Genomic DNA, 19054 nt, shown 5'->3' on the forward strand with positions numbered 1-19054 from the left:
GGTGAATCTTATTAATTCAGTTTTATTAGTTGGTGATCTTTTTCCTACTTTCAGTTTTAAATGAACCCACCAATTTTCGATTGGGTTAATGTCCCGACTTTCGGCGGGAGTATCAATAACTTTGGTGCAGTTGTAGAGTAACCAGGACCTGCATAAATAAGATTTATGTTTGGGATCATTATCTTGATAGTATTTGTATTTAAATTTGTTCGAGTTTTCCGGGTCAACAACACTTTTCGAACAGTACATGAGAAACTCTTAACCCTGTAGATCCTTTCAACTCGAGTCTTTCATTTTCTGCACGGTTTATTATATTATATACAGTTCTAATTTTGAGGGAGAACATATCGGCGATTTCTCTGGCTGATTTGTCTTTGTAGTGATTGTAATACACTAATTGAATAATATTGTTTGAAACTTGTTTTCCTGGCATTTTTTTATTCAAATCTGAGATCACTTGAAGCACTGAAGGCAATCACTTTATAACTAAATAATTTCTTACCCCTTTCACATTCCATACCATTTGCAAAAAAACCCAAATGAATGAAATTCGCGGAAAATAACTGCATTTTTTGTTGTTTTCATCAGTTATGCAAAGACTGTTGGTGTCTAACTGTTGGCTCCTAATAGTCGTAGCCAAGTACAGTAATGGAATGTGTGTATACATTTTTTGTTTGCTTTTTTATTTGTTGGTATTCTCGATCAAAGCTTAAATTTTATATTTTTCTTCACTATGCAAAGATATTCTTCTTGTCCAGTAACTGGATACAAAATAACTTTGAAGGATTTGATTCGAATATATGAATCGTGAGTGAATAATTCATTCCATAAATTCGTACAAAATATGATTGATTAGGTAGATGCGTTAAATATACATATACTTCACCTAAGAATTCCTTATGATCTTAACTGGGTTATTGGTTGGACCCAATTGACCGTTATTTTTGGTATTTCATTTTCTTGCTTGGACATTTGGTTCAAATAAATAAAAATTAATGTACTATATCTCAGCTTGGTTTATTGCTTTTTGCTAACTACTTATATAGTACCTTTCGTCTTTTGAGCAAAATATATATAGTACATAGCACAGTGTGCACCATTTTGAGCGTGCACATAAATGGTTTCTTACTTCATAATTTCCTGCGAACGTTTACGTAAAAAATAAGTTTTTCATTTGTAAAGTTAAGTAATGTTTCGACTTAAAATTATATATATACATCTACATACTAACACTTCGATGCTACAATAAAAAAAAAAATAAAACAATTTCCTCAATTTAATTAAAATTGTGATAAATAAAGTCCCCGCTCCCAATCAAAGCAGACATGCATTGCATGAAAATCCCAGTAAGCAGTCATGTGGTAAGCCATATTCGTCAGCACGACAACATACTCGAAAAGTGCAAATAATGTGTAGACTAAAGATAAAAAATTAAATACATTTTTTGCGTTAATTGTTCGATTATTTCCAATTTAATTTAGTAACTTACCACCCGGCTCGCATAAGGAATTATGCCGCAGGAAGCAATAGCCCGCCAAAATAAATGCAGTAACATTTGTTATAAACAAATTTCGTTTGTATAACAATGACTTTTCTTCTATCGGCAAGAGCGGTAATCTGCGGCCATTTTTGTTGAGGATGTAAGAAATAAGCATATAAATCTCACTGCAGGCAATAAATACAATGAAGGAGTTTCTATGAATCGGGTAATTATCTAAAGAGGTCCATAATGATAGACTTAGCAGCGCAAAATTTTCAACCATACTTAGCAAGCAAGCAATAGCAGCATATATACGACGATTCCTTCGTATTGTGTCTTTATAATACTGCAAGTATATTTTAGTAACAGCAAGTCGAGCAGGCAGTTGCAAGGTAATCGCCAAACGCCAAACAGTTTTTTGTGGCTCATAATTTCCTATAGCCGCTGATATGGAGGGTAGATAATTGGGTACATCACAGTGCGTTGAAGTGGAACGGTCAAATTCGAAGAATAGCGACCAAACTACACAAAATATAAAACTGCCTAGTGGTAGACTCACAACTCCAATTGCAACTTTGCCAAAAGGAATGCAGAATAGAGGTTTTGGGCCATCTAATCGGTCGTAAGTCGTTAATGTTGGTAACATAATACTATAAAATCACGCTTTTATAGTTGTTTTCTCTTTATTTACATTATAATTTCAGCCAACTTGTACTGATGTTCTCCGCCCAAAATTGCAAGCATCAGTTGGCACCAATGTTGCCAGATTCACAGTTTTAACTGTAAATTAAAGTTTTTAGGCGAACTAACAGTTTTTGTTTTAAATACCTACAAGAGTTGGCCATTCGAAGCAAAATTGTGAGAGTAGCTTTGGTTGCTACGTCATAGGAGACTTGACCACACAATTGTGCACGCTCATTTCACCCGTGTCCTTACGCTCTTCCAATCGAACTTCAGGCCATAGATAACATTCAGAAGACAATGAAAAAAGATGGGTAGTGTGGCTGCATTTATTTTTTAGCATATGACGAATCTTCATTTTTACCGACCTCTGTTGTAGGCAAATCGCTATAAACTCCTCTACTATGTAAACAAATCAGCTAATCCCTTCAAATTCGCTGAGACCCGGTTAACGGTTTAATGTTGGCCACATCTTTACATTCTGTACATCGTGGTGTAAATTACATTTTTCCCGAAATTTCAGATTTGACCGTGAAGAAATACAGGTTGTTGATGGTGAATTACGTGAATTACCTCCAATAAATTTTGCTAGTCAAGTATTAACTTCTGACATTTTGAAACACCGATAAGAATATTTTCCCAAATCAATTTGAATGAAACAAAATAAAAAATATATTAGAATAACTCGTATTTCTAAAACTTAAGATTTCTTTAACAAAAAATGTTGCAGATTGTAGAAAACTAGGTATCGAATTAGATGTATGTATTAAAAAATTTGGAAGAGGATCTCGGCTAAACACGCAAAAATTGTGTAAGCCAAACGCTTAACAGTATATATCTATATATTATATACCTAAAAAAATGACCAAAGCACTTTACGAAAATTAATGCAACCGAACATCATTAAAACCAAATGTGATTTAAATATTTGAGTAAAACTAAAACTGTTTACATTATTTTATTTTAAATGCGATATGTTTTTTTAATTGTTATTTAGATTGAAGGAAACAAAATAACACATAGTTTTCTAAAGAAATCTAGTTTTTGGTCGAAAATACAGTTTGCTTCAAAAGTTCCAGTTTTTTGGGAAAGAATCTGGCAACACTAGGTGGCACACAAACTCAGCTGATGAGTTTGACAACTTTACATGTATCGATTTTTGTAAATAGAAACGAAATTATAAATACCCGAATACTAATCGATTAATCGACGAAATATACAGTAGCTCACAGCATTCATGCAGTTCCAGTTTATGAATTTAAATTGCAGAATGATAAATTGTCGCAATTTAAAAAACAATTGTATGTACATGATAAGTTAAATGATTTACTAACATAATGAGTAGAGCAGAATTGGTGGAAATATTGTTTCACTCACACTACGGGATGAAATGCAACCACAATGACCCGATTTACACGAGGAGACATCTGGAAGGGAAACATTTTGTTCAAGGGCGAAGGACGGTCGAGGAAGAGAGAAGGGATTTTGTCTCCCGTACTCGGCGACACGCTTTGCTCTTCTTATTCGTATTTCCAATCTTTCCAATTTTTGACAGTTGCTTCATTCGTTTTTTTCTTTTGTGGGAGAAGGTTCTGAGTTATGTGTTGGTTTTCAAGCAAACGGAAGATAACAAAGATGACAAACATCCGAACACTGCTTGGGAAATGCACGATTATTTTTGCTAGTAAAGTAGGTATAATTTAAAATATACTATGGGGCATGTTTATGTTGAATTCTAATTTTCCTCGCATTTCTAGTTACTCAAGTTAGTTTTAAGTTAATTATTTACATATGAAGTACTTTTAATTTAATTTTTTTTATTCAAGTATAAGAATTTATAAATATATTTCAATAAAAAAACAACAAATTATTTATTATTTAACCAGTTTGCATTTTTCATTCATATATTTAAGAAACTGTTGTCGAACGCTCTCTGCTTTACATGTAAGCGCGTGCTAGAATACATCCGAACCAGACGATGCTAAAGTATTAAATGTCAAAATGTCGCCGAAAACAATTTTGCCTGTGTGAACGCGAATGAAACTTCAAAAGAGAATTTCCAGTGTCTCCCTTCCAGATGTCTCCTCGTGTAAATCGGGTGAATGCGGTATCTTTGCTCACAGCAAGGTGGATTTATTATAGGTGATAGCATTCACCCAGCTGAATTTTTCGTCGTAGGTATGGCTTACGTCAATATGATATGCTTTGTTTGTATGTATTGGTATGTTTACATTTGATTACTGATTTTGACGTGATGCTTGGACCAAACGCAACAACAAATACATGTAGGGATTTACTTATATGTGGTTGCTGTCACCTATAATAAATCCACCTTGGCTCACAGTTTATTTCATGCGAGCACTTGTTTATGTTGTGTCAGCGGCTAGTCGCTTGGCTAACGGTATTTTGAATTTCTAGTTTATGTAACTAGCGCACAGTTATTGTTCTAGGCAATTTTTAGTATGTTTGTGATCGCCAAGTGGACAATATAAAAATATATAAAAAATGGTCCGACGTACTATGATTGAACAGCGAGAACTGGTCATCAAGCATTTTCAAAGCGGAAAGTCGCAACGAAAACTGGCGGAAATAGTTTGTTTGAGTAGTGCTACAGTACAAAATATCATTGAGAGCTTCGTTCATGAAAATCGGGTGCAAAATAAAGGCCGATGTATCTCAAATAAAATTTTTGACGAACGTGATGAGCATTTAATTGTTCGAAAAATAAAAGAAAACCCAATGCTATCGGCTCCCAAACTGCTAAACGAAATTCAGCAGGAAGTGGGCAAATCATGTTGCGTCGAAACAATGCGACGGGTACTACGTGAAAAGGACTTTAATGGTCGAGTATCTCGAAAGAAGCCACTCATAAATAAAAAAAAAAAATCAATTGAGCCGAGTTGCCTTCGCCGGAGAGGTCAAAATTAAAGATTTTGATTTCTGGAAGACGGTAATATTTTCTGACGAGTGCAAATATAACCTATTCGGCTCTGATGGAACGTCTTACGTCTGGCGGAAACCTAATACAGAGCTCCACAAAAGCAACATAAAGCCGACTGTGAAACATGGTGGTGCCAGTGTAATGGTATGGGTATGTATGTCAGCAGCCGGAATAGAAAATTTAGTGTTTGTCGAGGGTATTATGGACAAAACAATGTAAAACTTGGAAGACTTCAATATTTCCGTTTCTACCAGGGCAATGACCCTAAACATAAGGCGGAAATCGTGCAGACATGGCTTATATGGAACTGTCCACATTTAATGCAACCACCGGCTCAATCACCTGACATGAACGTCATCGAGAATTTATGGTCATTACTGGAAACAGAAATCCGCATATACCGCATAAGCAATAGAAATCAGATAAAACCCGTAATTTTGGAGGAGTGGAACAAAATCGGACCGGAAGTAACGATAACAAAGGATACCACACAAAGTACTGAATCATTTTTAAATCATTATTTTAACTTAAATTTAAGAAAAAATGCATACTGCATGAAATAAGGTTAGGTTAGGTTAGCCTGGTTGGCAATAAGCCACGCATAAGCCTTTTGGTCTCTAGCGATACCAGATGGAGACCGACCTTTATGAATACCGAAAGTAGACATCATGTAGGATGTCAGCGCTTTTGGCGAATCTAAGCAGAGCTGAGAGATCTGGTTTTGAGACGTATAGTATTTAGCGGTTTTGGTATGTGGTTCTCTTGTTCAAATGGTAGTCTAACAGTACTTTTTGCTATCTCATCTACTATTTCGTTCCCCATAATGCCTTTGTGACCATGTACCCAATAGATATGCAGTTTGCGGGTAGCCTTTCTATGGTCTCCCTGCTCCGTCGAACATTTTTGGACTTAATACAATATGAGCTTATTGCTTTTATTGCTGCTTGTCTGTCCACGTGTATACATATAAATTGTTGAGTTCTTTCTTGTTCTAGTGCAGGCTAGCTCTGCGGCTTTTCCCACAGCAAAAACTTCCACTTGGAAAATACTGCTGTGGTCTGGCAGCTTGATAGGCTGCCTTATCCCTAGTTTTGAGGAGTAAATACCCGCTCCCACTCCGTCTAAAGTTTTGGAGCCGTCTGTATAGATGTGAAAAGTTCTATGGCCAGGCTTCATGCCTTTGTGCCGTCCGTCCTCTTGAATTGTAGGGCGAAACCTTCTCTCCAAATCAAAGTACGGAGTCATGTAGTATGTGCAACCTGAGCCCCACTTTCCTATTGAGCTGTGTCCGAAGGTTCTGCAGGTGACTACCCCAGCAACCACTAGCCTCCTCGCGGATTTCGCTGCCAGGTTTTCCGCCATAAGGTCAATAGGTGGTATGCTGAGTATCATTCCCAGCACCGCCGTTGGAGTGGTTTTCATCGCACTCTGTATGCACAGAGCAGCGAATCGTTGAATCTTTCCAGTGGCATTAAGTATGTCAGTTTTCTTGTAGCAGTCCACCATACTAAGGCTCCATACAGCAATATCGGTTTACTACTGCCGTGTAGCACCAATGCATCAGACAGGGTGATAGACCCCAAGTAACGCCCAACATTCTTTTAGATGCGCACAACGCATTACTGCCCTTTTTTACCCTCTCCTCAACGTTGTGCTTCCACAGCAATTTGCTGTCCTGTACTACTCCGAGGTACCTCGCATAATCTTTGAGAAGTAGTTCGTTGTTGCCTAGCTTCGGGAGCTTCCACGTCGGGACCTTGTACTTCCTGATAGAAAGTACCATGTCCGTTTTTCCGTCGTTTATCCCTAGCCCTACGCGAGATGTCCATTGGTGTACCGTTTTAAGTGTGTTATTCATCACATTACTGATGGTGTCCAGATACTTTCCCGTAACTACTATAGCTATGTCATCTGCATATACCACTAGTTTTGGTGCCCCTTCTTCCAATTTCTTGAGCAGTTCATTTGCTACAAGTACCCATAATAGCGGCGATAGTATCCCACCTTGCGGAGTGCCTCTGCATGCATATTTGGTGACTCTCGTATCGTTCCATTCAGCTCTTATCTTACTGCTAGCTAATAGCTATTTAAAATAGCATCTTTCGTCACGTTCTTAAAGGCCCCTGATATATCTAGAAATACTCCTAGACCATACTCCTTATATTCTAACGCATGAAATAAGCTGTGACATAAAATTTTGAACTGTTCTGTGTTCTTGTTTTTTATATTTTTTATTTAAAGCTTAAAAAAATATATGAAGTAACATGTGAGAACATCGAAAATTAATATTTCCAAACGTACAGCTGTGTTCATAACAACAGGGACAAAGTTGCAAATTGTTTGACACAAATTCTTCAATTAATATACGCGTTTTATGCCAAAAATTTTAATGCATAGTTTTCTTCTTTAATATAACAATTCATCAAGAATGATAACATACAAAATTGCGCCTTCTGAATGCGCTAAGTCGTCAGGCTCCATGAATACACAAACAAAAGGAGAAATACTTGCTTGTGAAGAGGAAGAGTAGGCGAAAGCAATAGAAACAACCAGACTAAAGGCACGGCAATCGGTTCTAAGTTATCGGAATGAGCCAGATTTATATCCTTGCCACTTCAGCACCATGGGGTATGTTTATACCGCTACAACAACAACCAAATACAAGAAATTCTAAATACACACTTTCATGATTTAACACACATCACTTCGTTTTCTTTAGTTTAAATGTCACAAATCACCATTTCCATGCCATTCATAGAATTTTCACAAACATGCAAGTTCTCTTCCTTTTGTTTGTTATGAATGAGCTGCTACAGCGAAATCACCTTAAGTGAATTCGCCTTGCGTTCATTGCATGTTTTCTATGATGCTAGCACACAAGAATGATCGAGAAATCTATTCACCCTGGCCCGGAAATATAGAGAAAAACATACCAAGGCCCCAATCTTCCCGTTTTCTCTCTTTTTCAAAGAAGGTAATCCCTTGTCATGTATGTATATTTATGTATAACTTTTTATTTACTTTTACAATTATATCAACTGAAATACTGGGAAATGTACTTTTCTTTGCACAATTTCATTTGATTTTTTGTTGATGGTTTTCGAAGCAAAAGAGACTCTTATATTTAATATTCTGTTTAGTGTGTGCGGCGCGTAAAATTTCATACCACAGTTTATCAATGGAATGATTTTATAATTTCGCCATACATGTTAAATGCTGCTCTGGAGTAATTCTGCAAACAGTCACCGACGTAAACGCTGTCCCCTGTCAGCTGTTACGATCAAACTAATGAGAACCCCATGTAAATGAAAAATTACTTCCCTTCCGTATCATAGTATCGTAGATTTTGTCGCAGGATTTTTGAAAATTTCCTCTCAGGATTGCTCTCTCAACACACAGTGTTGCCAAACAGTACATTTCGAAATCATTTACAAAATAAACTTGGAAAAATTTTAATTTTTGTTAAAATAACTTAAAAACAATGTTGAATAATGTTAATTATAGATGAATGAACTATTTGCATTTGTTGGTTTTTGGCTTTGGTTTATTAAACAATGAAAAATTGTAACTGATAACGCGGATGTCTGAAAAAATGTGTAAGCAAAAATATCAATGGCAACATTGTGTAGATACAACCAAACTCATACGTACACAAACCGATGTATTGTGTAAATATGTAACTAAAAGAACGCAGTTGTTCTCTACGGGATGAGTTTTGCTCAATTTTGTGCTCTCTAGGGGCTACGGTAAGGGACTACGTAAGTCGGTGACTGTTTCCAGCATAACAGTTCTTGGCCAGATAAAAATCCGGGCCGTTCCGGTAACGGAAAACAGACTGTCGTGGGAATGGGAATGGCTTTTTTTCTTTAAATAAAATTGCTTTATGTTTTACTCAAGAGATATCTGTGCAACTGCAAAACTGTATTTTTATGTTATTAAAGATGTGTGGTCAACTGAGAAAGGAAAAAGGATGAATTTTCAAAGCTCCCACTTTTTATTCTACAGCTACATACAAATTATTACAAAAAGGGAAAATTCTCTCGTTCTGGCATCACTGGACGCATTCATGTTTTGTTTTTTCCGTATTCATATTTTCTTTGCAGAATAGAGAACTTAAGACGCAAAATTATTTTGGGGAATAGTGTTGGCAGGGAAACTAAATTGGATAATTAAGAAAATTGCAAAGCCAGAGATTTCAATATAAAATACAAAATAAGCATTTGACATTGAAAAATTATTAAGCTGTTGTAACTTGCTGAAGAGATGACTATTCTGACGAAGCCATCGAATGAAAAGAAGGCAGAGAAGGTTCCGCTACCATTGGCTTTGGGCGGACATGATGATGCATCGTCATTCCGTGGAGGTGTAGCACATACAACCCTTTTGAGCGTAAGTTATAATTTTTAATTTTTTCGTTGTGTAATGCTTAGAAAATTCACGAAATCTCAAAGGTAACAGTCGCTGTTTTTGATGAAATAAGAAACTGGGTATAAAAACAACTACTTTGTTAGTCATTGACTTGAAGTGTGGTTTTCGTATGCAATATTTTTGATTGATTAGAATAGCCTTGCACTTTTCACTTTCGTTCTACAACAACTACATATAAGGGCTAGCCTTGCAATCATTGCCTTTGCAAAACACATTCAACAGCACGAAAACTCGAGTACCACACAAATATGTGCTTGTACAGCATAAAGACAAAGGTTTTCGCTAGGTTAATATGTATATCGATTTTCCAAAATTTAAATAAAAGAAATATTACCAAAGTTAATATCGAAATCGGGGTTTTTGATATCGGATGTTTTGAGAAAGTTTTGTGCGTAATCCTTTTAAATAAAAAAATTAAAGTTTGAAATAAATTTCGTGTTTGCTGATCTTGAACAATTGAATATAGCATTTTTATGTGGATAGACTTACCATAAATGTTCTCTAATAACATGACAATTTACAATACCAATTAAGGAATCTCTCACCTACATATTAGCAAAAAATATGGCAAAACTTTCCATGACTACCACGATATATTTGAATGGGTGGCGGAGGGGGCGTGGCACCGCCCATTAGGAAGAGCAAGGTCACACCATTATAACTGTGAAAGTCCCAACTTCCTAGGGTCCCTATAAAACCCCCAGGAGAAGTTTAAAAATATTTGTTTTTGTAACATGTATGTATATTTTAAAGCAAAAAAGCGCCGCAGGCGAAAATTTGGACTAAAAATCAACGATGTTTATTCTAAATTTTCAGTAATTATGAAAATATTTGTTCTTGTAACATGTATATATTTTTGAAAACAAAAAGGCGCCGCAGGCGAAAATTTGGACTAAAAATCGCGCGATTTTTATTCCAAATTTTCAGTATTTGTAAAAATATTTTTTTTTGTAACATGTATATACAATATATTATGAAAAAAGTAAGCATTTTTAAGGGGTTACATGGGTTTCGTGGCTTCAAAAAATCGATTTTTTTGGCATATTAATTTCTACAATATCTCAAGAATATTATCCTTCATTTTCAAGTCGATCCGAATAATAGTTCCGGAGATACAGCCTTTGGAAGGTATGCCCTCCAAGCCACTTTTATTGTTACTCAAAACTTTTTCTCGGAACCGTGTTTTCAAAGTCGGTTGTCAAATTTTCTCGAAAACTGCTCAACCGATCTTGATGAAATTTTACACAAGTGTTCGAGATACAATTTACTCGTGCTTGAACGAAGGATTTTTTTTTTCAATTACACCTATTTAAAAAAAAACTAAATGTCAAGCAAATTTCACCGAAATTTTAATTTTTTTGGAAAAATGTCTGCCAAAACTCCAATTTTTACTTTTATTTTCTTTCCTTCGTTCAAGCAAGAGTTTATAGTCTTAACTTAAACACTTATTTTAGTTTTTTTATTTTCGATAATCCTGTCAGGGGTTATGCTGACAACGCGGACGCACCTTTTTTTCGAGGGGTCACCGGAAATGACGTCACAATGGAGGAGTTTTAATATTTTTTTTTGAAAATTTCAGAAATTATTCTTTAAATATGTATCTATAAGACAGAAGAAAGTTTTAATTAAATAAATATTTTTTTACACAGAACCTTCTGCTCAAATATGAACCTTCTGCTCAAATATGAACGAGACGTTATCAATAAAACGGTCCGCGGATGACATATGGCAAAAATACATTTTTTGTTTTTTGGTAGGACTGTTATAAGCTTACATGGCAAATTTCAGCGTGATATGTCACATAGTTTGTTTTCTGTGCTACTGTAAACAAGTCAAGCTCGAGTGTGTTCTTCGAATTCTCTTTTATGACTTCAATTGTCTCAAAATGTTTTCCACGGAGCGGCAACTTGAGCTTGGGAAACAGCTTACGAAAGTGCAAATGAAAGAATTGCATACATATGTATGTACATACGAGTATAACATTCGACAATATGCATATACATGTATGTACATATATACAGTTTGTCAAGAATATCTTTGCATAGTGAAGAAAAATATAAAATTTTAGCTTTGATCGAGAATTCCAACAACAAATAAAAAAGCAAACAAAAAAAAAGAGATTGTCGTAAAGTCGAGAAGTGTTGCAAAAACACAAATATTCTTCAAGAGTGCTTAGGAAAAAACCCCTGATATCAGCACAATTGCATTATCAAAGTTATTGATACTCCCGCCGAAAGTCCCGACGAAGAATAAAAAGTAGGAAAAAGATCACCAATTAATAAAACTCAATTAATAAGATTCATCAGAGAAGAGTGGGGAAAAATATCATTGGAGTATGATATTCCGAAACTAATTAAATCAATGCGAAGTCGTCTTCAAGCGGTAATTGATGCCCAAGGAGGACATACAAAATATTAACATTATGCAACATATTAATATTATGCAAAGATTCTTTTGACATTTTATTTATTTTTGTTATTTTTGTAATGTGTGTGTTTATTTAATAACTAATAGTCGTAGACAAGTACAGTAATGGAATGTGTGTATAAATTTTTTGTTCGCTTTTTTATTTGTTGTTGGAATTCTCGATCAAAGCTAGAATTTTAAATTTTTCTTCACTATGCAAAGATATTCTTGACAAACTGTATATACATACTTGATGTTAATTCAGCGATTTATACAATTGCAACGTTGCATTGTTTTAGATTCCATACTTTGAAAAGAAATATGTATTGTATTACATATAAAAAAAGAAAAACAATCATATAAAAGGTTTTAGTTGTTTTCTTCTATCTTTCCTAAATCGGCAAATGGTCGTAATTGTTAGGGATCCTTACATTTAATTTAATATAATATGTACATCTGTATAGTACATGCATATGTATATGCTTAGCTGCACTAAGTATATATCCATACCTATATAATTGGCGCTTACACCCTTTTTGGGTGTTTGGCCGAGCTCCTCTTATTTGTGGCGTGCGTCTTCATGTTGTTACACAAATGGAGGGACCTACAGTTTTAAGCCAACTCCGAACGGCAGATACTTTTTGTGAGGAGCTTTTTAATGGCAGAAATACACTCGGAGATTTGTCATTGCCTGCCGAGGGGCGACCGCTATTAGAAAAATGTTTTTCTTAATTTTGGTGTTTTCAATATGTCCATTTCTGTTACTACTGAAATATAAAGTATAACTATTTAACTGTAAAATATTTTTTTATTCATATTAATTCACAATTTTTTTTATTTGTATTCTATACGAATTTTTATATCTGTTTTACATGAAATTTCTATGTTATCCAGTGGATGTATACCATGAGTCAACGAAAAACTCCACCCTAAAAATACCCAGCAACTTGTAGCAAATGTAATTGAGCGGCCCCTCATAGAAATTTTACAAATACAAAGCGAACATTCACTGCTATGTTTAGAACTTTAGAACTTCTTATTTCCCCGCTATTTCACCCCTATGTGTAATATGCACCGCCCATAAATATACATATACCTACACATGGTAGAAAAAGTCTGCGTTCACCCACTGTTATAAAGTATTAAAATAATTTAACGTGTTTATCTTAAAACTCTCAGTTATTTCTTTTCACTTATTTCAAAGAAAATTATTCGTAGAGGGTATGAACAAAATTTTTTGGAGTTTGAGCTGCGTCGTGTTCAGATAACGGGATTGTAGTACAGTTTCTTAAATAGGCTGAGCAGAAAAAGTGTGCGTTCATTTCGAATAGTGACGATTATTTGCATGGCAATTACGTTAAATTTAATTTTAAATCATTCATGTAGTTGACGCGGTTAAGAACAAATCTAAAGAGGGAAAAATTGATATTAGAAATACATTTTTTGCTACTGTGGACCAAGGGCGAAAAGAAATAGATATTGGTGAAAGGAAAATCATTGTAAGTTTGTGGCAAAATAGTAAGAGCTATCGGGAAATCGCGAAAATTGTTGGGAGGCAATACTCCTCGGTCCAAAGAGTGATAAACAACTTCAAGCAAACGAATTGTTTGGAGTCTAAGCCTCGTTCTGGGCGTCCAAAAAAACTGACGGAAAGAGAAGAACGCAACATAAATATTCTTGTGAAGTCTAATCCACGACTAACAGCAAGCCAAATTTCAAAAGACATAGAAGTAAAATACCAAAAAAAAGTACATCCAGATACAGTAAGAAAAATTCTAAAAAGAATCGGATTTCACGGCAGAGTGGCCCGAAAAAAACCCTTCATATCGCGAGTAAATCGACTTAAGCGGATGGCTTTCGCCAAGGAATACGTAAACAAGCCACCAGAGTGTTGGAATAGTGTGATTTTTTCAGATGAGAGCAAGTTTTGCATTTTCGGGATAAAAGGTAAAATTATTTGGAGGAAAAACGGAACGGCACTTGGAAAGCAAAATCTGGTACCTACGGTAAAGCATGGGGGAGGAGGTGCCATGATATGGGGGTGTATGGCTAGTTCGGGCGTTGGAAATATACAGTTTATTGAGTCGATAATGAACAGATATGATTATCTCGATATTTTAAAAACGAATTTGAAAGAAAGTGCAATCAAACTGGGACTCGGTGAAAGATTTGTTTTAAAACAGGACAACGACCCGAAACACACAGCAGAGATTGTTAGGTTGTGGTTGTTGTATAATGTTCCAAAACAACTTCGCACACCCCCACAATCACCTGACCTTAACCCCATTGAGCACTTATGGGGCGTTCTAGAAAAAAAAAACGAGAGCGTATAATAACCAGCAAGGAATTGCTTAAGAACGCGCTTAAAGAGGAATGGGAAGCCATAAGTCCAGAAATAACAGACAAACTAGTTGGATCAATGAAAAGACGCCTTCTAGAAGTCATAAAAAGGCGTGGATATCCAACTAGCTATTAATTTTAAAACATTCCTATGATCTTAAGCCTTTTATTTTATTATTATTGAAGTGAACGCAAACTTTTTCCGTTTAGTTTGAATGGCCTTTTTAATTTTATGTGATCTCATTTTAAATTTGATTTTGTTATTGGTAGCGAAATATGTGTGATAGTTACGTTTAAGTGAACTAAATAAAACTCATTAAAAAAAATGTCTGAAATATTTATTGTTTTGAACTTTTTCTAATGCAAAGAATATTTGCATAGGTGAACGCAGACTTTTTCTACTATGTGTATGTACATACGTGTATATGCATACGTGTGCATAACTTTAAGAATTTAAATATCGGTTTTGTTTATTGAAGATAGATAATGCTGCTTGCAACTCAATACTGTTTAGCGAAATGTAGATAAACAAAAATGCTTAAAATTGATAATAAAAAACATTATTAAAATATCTTCATTTTGAAATTATGTTTACAGACGGCTCCATATCACGGTGACGCGGATGCTGAATCTATGGTTTTCAATCGCCCGCCCGGATCGTGCTTCAAAACACTGCTATTATTTCTTATTGCGGTGGTAGTCATGATGATGGGCCTACTTGGTGGCTACACCTTATATCGCGCATACGCACCAACTGCTTCGAATTTGCACTATCGTGCTCTTTGTGACATTCCATACATGCAAACTGGCAATATAAGTGTTCCACGCCTGTACGAACAAAACGATGAACTAGACTGGCGTAATTTGTTTTCGCGTCTCACAAATTTTAACGGTTATAATGCTTTGGATGATGATTACTTCCGCGAGGAAATCGAGTTAGACATGAGCGATAATGAGAGTTATGCTAAGATTGATGTACCAGATTTCAAGGATGGGCGTCGTGGACGTTTTATGCATGACTTCAAGGAGAATCAATCTGCGATAATTGATACCACGGCAAATCGCTGTTTCATTATGCCACTGGATCGTGACACCACCTTACCGCCAAAAAGTTTTCTCGATTTGATGCAAAAGATGGGGTCGGGCTACTACAACATCGACACTGATCGCGTTCGTCGCAAGATGCGTGTAGTTATGCCGCCTATTAATGATCTCTCCATGATATCTGAGCGAATTGCCAATGAGTGCTATGAAATGAAAGTTTACATGCTTGAGAATTACGTCTCGGGAGGTTAGTATACTATTTATTTATTTAGTAAAATATTTGCATATATTAAATACTGCCTAGTCCTCGTTTCATTGTTAAAAAAAGGAACTGTGTACCTTATCAAAGTAGTACCCTTATTCAGTAGTACCCTGGTTCAAAACCCACCATTAAAAAGATCTGCCATCTGCCTATGGGAGGCGGCATAAAACTATAGTTCCGTGCATATACCTATATTTATATTTATATTATATATACAAGAACTTTGTTTTCAAAACAAAAGCAAGCAAAGAACTTATATTAAAATGATTAAAATTTTAGAAAGTGAGGCTGGGCAATTATAAAAGAAAAAAGATGTCGGACAGAATTGCATGGCAGTGGTTACAGATGCCGATTCTTTCCTACGAATTTTCAATCACGGTAGCAGCTGAATTTCGTGAAATTATACGAGCGGGAAATTCGGTTTGAAATAAATTCACTGTTTCGGTGGTGTCACACAGCACCGCCCTGTTGAAACCTCATGTTAGTGATTTTCATATTAGGAATAATTGGCCAAAATCCGGTTGTTAATATCTCCTCCTATCGTAATCCATTGATCATAATACATTTCCAGTCTAATTTTCGAAAAAAGGGCCCAAACCACATAGCCAGCAGTTGAGCATCAGTGTTCCACGTCAGAAAAAAAATTGTGATAGTGTAATAATAAAATATAATATATATGTACATACAATTATAAATTCCAGATATTTACATATACAGTGTACTCTCTCCTAACGAACACCTTCTATAAGCGGCCGCTTTTTCAGTACATACTCCAAATCCTTAAGAATTTTTGTCTATTGCGCGGACAACACTTAACACGTCAAACCTTCCAAAAACTTTTCTGCACTTTTCTCATAAGCGGAACATTTTTTCAGTCCCTTAGAGTCCGCTTAAGAGAGAGTACACTGTCATATACTTTACATGTGTACATTAATTTCTAATATTTCTATTTCTTGTAGTATTCAAACGCGAAGCTAAACCTGTCGGAGATTCGGGTAAATTTGCTGAATTCATGGGTAAAGGAGTTGTCGAATTCGATTTGATAAATATCGGCGACATCGAGCAGTTCGAAAAAAAGTAGCAGTGAAAAATTTTACTGTTGTTAAATATTCAAAATTTATATTAAACTATTTTATTCAATATTTTCGGTGCTTGCGGGCATTTTTGTAGCGTGTAGTTTGTATGATTGTAAAACTTGATGTTGCTGAATTTCTAATTTTAACCAAATTGAATCATATCGAAGGCTATTTTTGAAACTTTTCTTAATTGGAGTCTTAATTTCTATCTTTGTGAATCGAATATTAATGCCAGGTAATCCGGGAGTTATATTTTTATTACATATATTAGTATAATTAGCACAATTTTTTAATTGTTTTAGATGAAATTCCGATTTATTGAAAATATTTTCAGCTGTTATAAATTTTACTTTTTTGCGTTTATAATATTCATATACACTTTTTAATAAATTTAAAATAACAATCAAAAAAGCATCAAGTTGAACAATCAGCTATGGTTAACAACATATTAAAATAGAAGAAGTAAATATGAATGAAAACAAAAGTGGGGGTGCATATGTTGTGGAACCGGAAATAATAATTATTGTGCATAAGAAACATTTATGTACCTAAACGAAAGTGAATTGTGACAAATATTAAAATCGTGTTATATGATACTTATGTATGTATATCGTAACATATGTCAAAGAAAACACAGTGCGACAGTACCACCACCAACGTGAAACAACTGTATTGCTTTCAAGAAAATAGAGAGAGTCTTACTGGTTACATATAGCTATCATGCGATATTCAACTCACGAACCAAATAATCCAGAACTACACTGTCGCACTGTTTATTCGCTATAATTACAAATTTACAAACTATGTGTTTGCGTTAATACATAGTGAATGTATTCCACTACAAATTACTATTTAATATATGCATATTTTTAGCTAATCATTTTTATTAGAATATGCTACTTCAGTTGATTTGCAGGAAAAAATTTCGTAAGTATTATATTAAACCCCGATTGTGATGTGCAAGTTCCATTTTATGTTCTCTTTTCCATGTATCTATATAATTTATGACTGCTGTCACGTCTATAAATACGATTAGCAATATTTTAAAATCATTTATATGCAGTGTAAGACTAAAAAAGTTCTCTCAAACAATAATTAAATTTTGAAGGGGATTTGTTAATTAAAATCCAGCGCAAATGTGTAAGAAATTTTATTAAACTTCGAAAATATCAACACGAATGGGTTTTACGATTGATTTTGAATAAAACAGCTATCGCATATAAAGGAATTGTATGAAAACCAACTTTTCAATGTTAAAAATAATGTTAATAAAGAATGATCCTTCTCAGTCTTAACACCAGTATTCTTATTTAAGATGTAACAATCGAAGATAATATGGTATTGCACCTCTACTTTGAACTTAACCCTTTGCACTCGGAATGCCAGCACTGCTGGCATGAGCATTTATTTCGGTAATTCGAAATGCAGACTCTATAAAACTATAAGATGTGAAATTTTATAAATTTTCTCAATAAATTCATGCAAAAATTATATATTTTAATGTTTTATTTTTTTTAACTAAAAACGCATTTGATGATAGAATATATATATCATTATCGAGTTGTTGCACGGAAATGTGAAAATGGTCTCCGAGTGCAAAGGGTTAAGACATGCTTGTTTACGAAACATACCGTTCTGATATAATCACGCAGATTCTGAAATCCGAGTGAAAATGCATTTGTAAAGGAAACTAAATAGGAGTGAATTTAGTTTTGGTGCTCGATTTGCAAATTAACCAAAACAAATAATGCATTTTTTAATAAAAAACTAAAAAACTACGTTTGCGGTTATTAATAGAGAATAAGATACTTGTAGACAGTCTTTACCAAAAAAATCCTATGCGACCCTGAATTGGTGTAAGTACCTACTTTTATGGGTGCTCGCAATTTTTTCTCCCAATGTACGATTTCCATACTTCTTATTAATAATAAAGGGTTGAGTTTGGTTAGGTGACCATTATCGTTCTAGGTGACTTGTCGATGAGTTGATTTCTTTGCAGCTCCTTTTAGATGTCATTTCTTTTATTGGGAGTAAATTAATTTAATTGTTACTGTGTTTTTCAAGGGTGGAGTAATCCCTGCTTTTCGTTGTCTTTATTTGCTGTTCAACAGTTGGGACCATGAGATCTTGGTGAATGTCGTTATTAGTGATATACCAAGGTGCATTTACTGTTAGCCGTAGTAGTTTTGATTGTTGAAGAATGTTTCTTCTTCTTAATTGGTGCGATAACCGCTTACGAGGTTTTTGTCGAGTTTAACAAAGCGCGCCAGTTGTTTCTTTCTCGTGCTAACCGGCGCCAGTTGGACACACCAAGTGAAGTCTAGTCCTTCTCCATCTGATCTTTTCAACACCGAGGAGGCCTTCCTCTGCCTCTGCTATCACCAGTTGGTACCGCA

General features: G+C 34.9%; 2 protein-coding genes across 3 annotated transcripts; one reads left to right on the top strand and one right to left on the bottom strand.

Moving 5' to 3' along the window:
• Positions 1-998: 998 nt before the first annotated feature.
• Positions 999-2231, bottom strand: LOC128862810 (post-GPI attachment to proteins factor 2-like). Of its 2 annotated transcripts, XM_054101562.1 has the most exons (3): positions 1766-2231; positions 1490-1714; positions 999-1417 (listed from the first exon to the last, which is right to left on the bottom strand). In XM_054101562.1, exons 1-3 carry the CDS (start codon positions 2124-2126, stop codon positions 1281-1283), a joined length of 723 nt encoding a protein of 240 aa, XP_053957537.1. In that variant the 5' UTR covers positions 2127-2231; the 3' UTR covers positions 999-1280. The 2 variants fall into 2 exon arrangements, with proteins under 2 accessions (XP_053957537.1, XP_053957536.1); XM_054101561.1 differs by having other exon boundaries at positions 1490-2231.
• A 6948-nt stretch (positions 2232-9179) lies between these two features.
• LOC128863286 (integral membrane protein 2B) lies at positions 9180-17953 on the top strand. Its single transcript, XM_054102388.1, has 3 exons — positions 9180-9491; positions 14874-15567; positions 16542-17953. The coding sequence occupies exons 1-3, from the start codon at positions 9366-9368 to the stop codon at positions 16661-16663; spliced, it is 942 nt and encodes a 313-aa protein (XP_053958363.1). The 5' UTR covers positions 9180-9365; the 3' UTR covers positions 16664-17953.
• The last annotated feature ends 1101 nt before the right edge of the window (positions 17954-19054 follow it).

This window comes from Anastrepha ludens, chromosome 5 (genome assembly GCF_028408465.1).
Source record: "Anastrepha ludens isolate Willacy chromosome 5, idAnaLude1.1, whole genome shotgun sequence".
Classification (NCBI taxonomy): Eukaryota; Metazoa; Arthropoda; class Insecta; order Diptera; family Tephritidae; genus Anastrepha; species Anastrepha ludens.

Coding starts and splice junctions, on each gene's coding strand:
- LOC128863286 (XM_054102388.1), top strand. CDS start 9,366: ATGACTATTCTGACGAAGCCATCGAATGAAAAGAAGGCAGAGAAGGTT. Junction 9,492..14,873: donor CACATACAACCCTTTTGAGC/GTAAGTTATAAT, acceptor TTATGTTTACAG/ACGGCTCCATATCACGGTGA. Junction 15,568..16,541: donor TGAGAATTACGTCTCGGGAG/GTTAGTATACTA, acceptor TATTTCTTGTAG/TATTCAAACGCGAAGCTAAA.
- LOC128862810 (XM_054101561.1), bottom strand. CDS start 2,126: ATGTTACCAACATTAACGACTTACGACCGATTAGATGGCCCAAAACCT. Junction 1,418..1,489: donor TTCCTTATGCGAGCCGGGTG/GTAAGTTACTAA, acceptor TTTTATCTTTAG/TCTACACATTATTTGCACTT.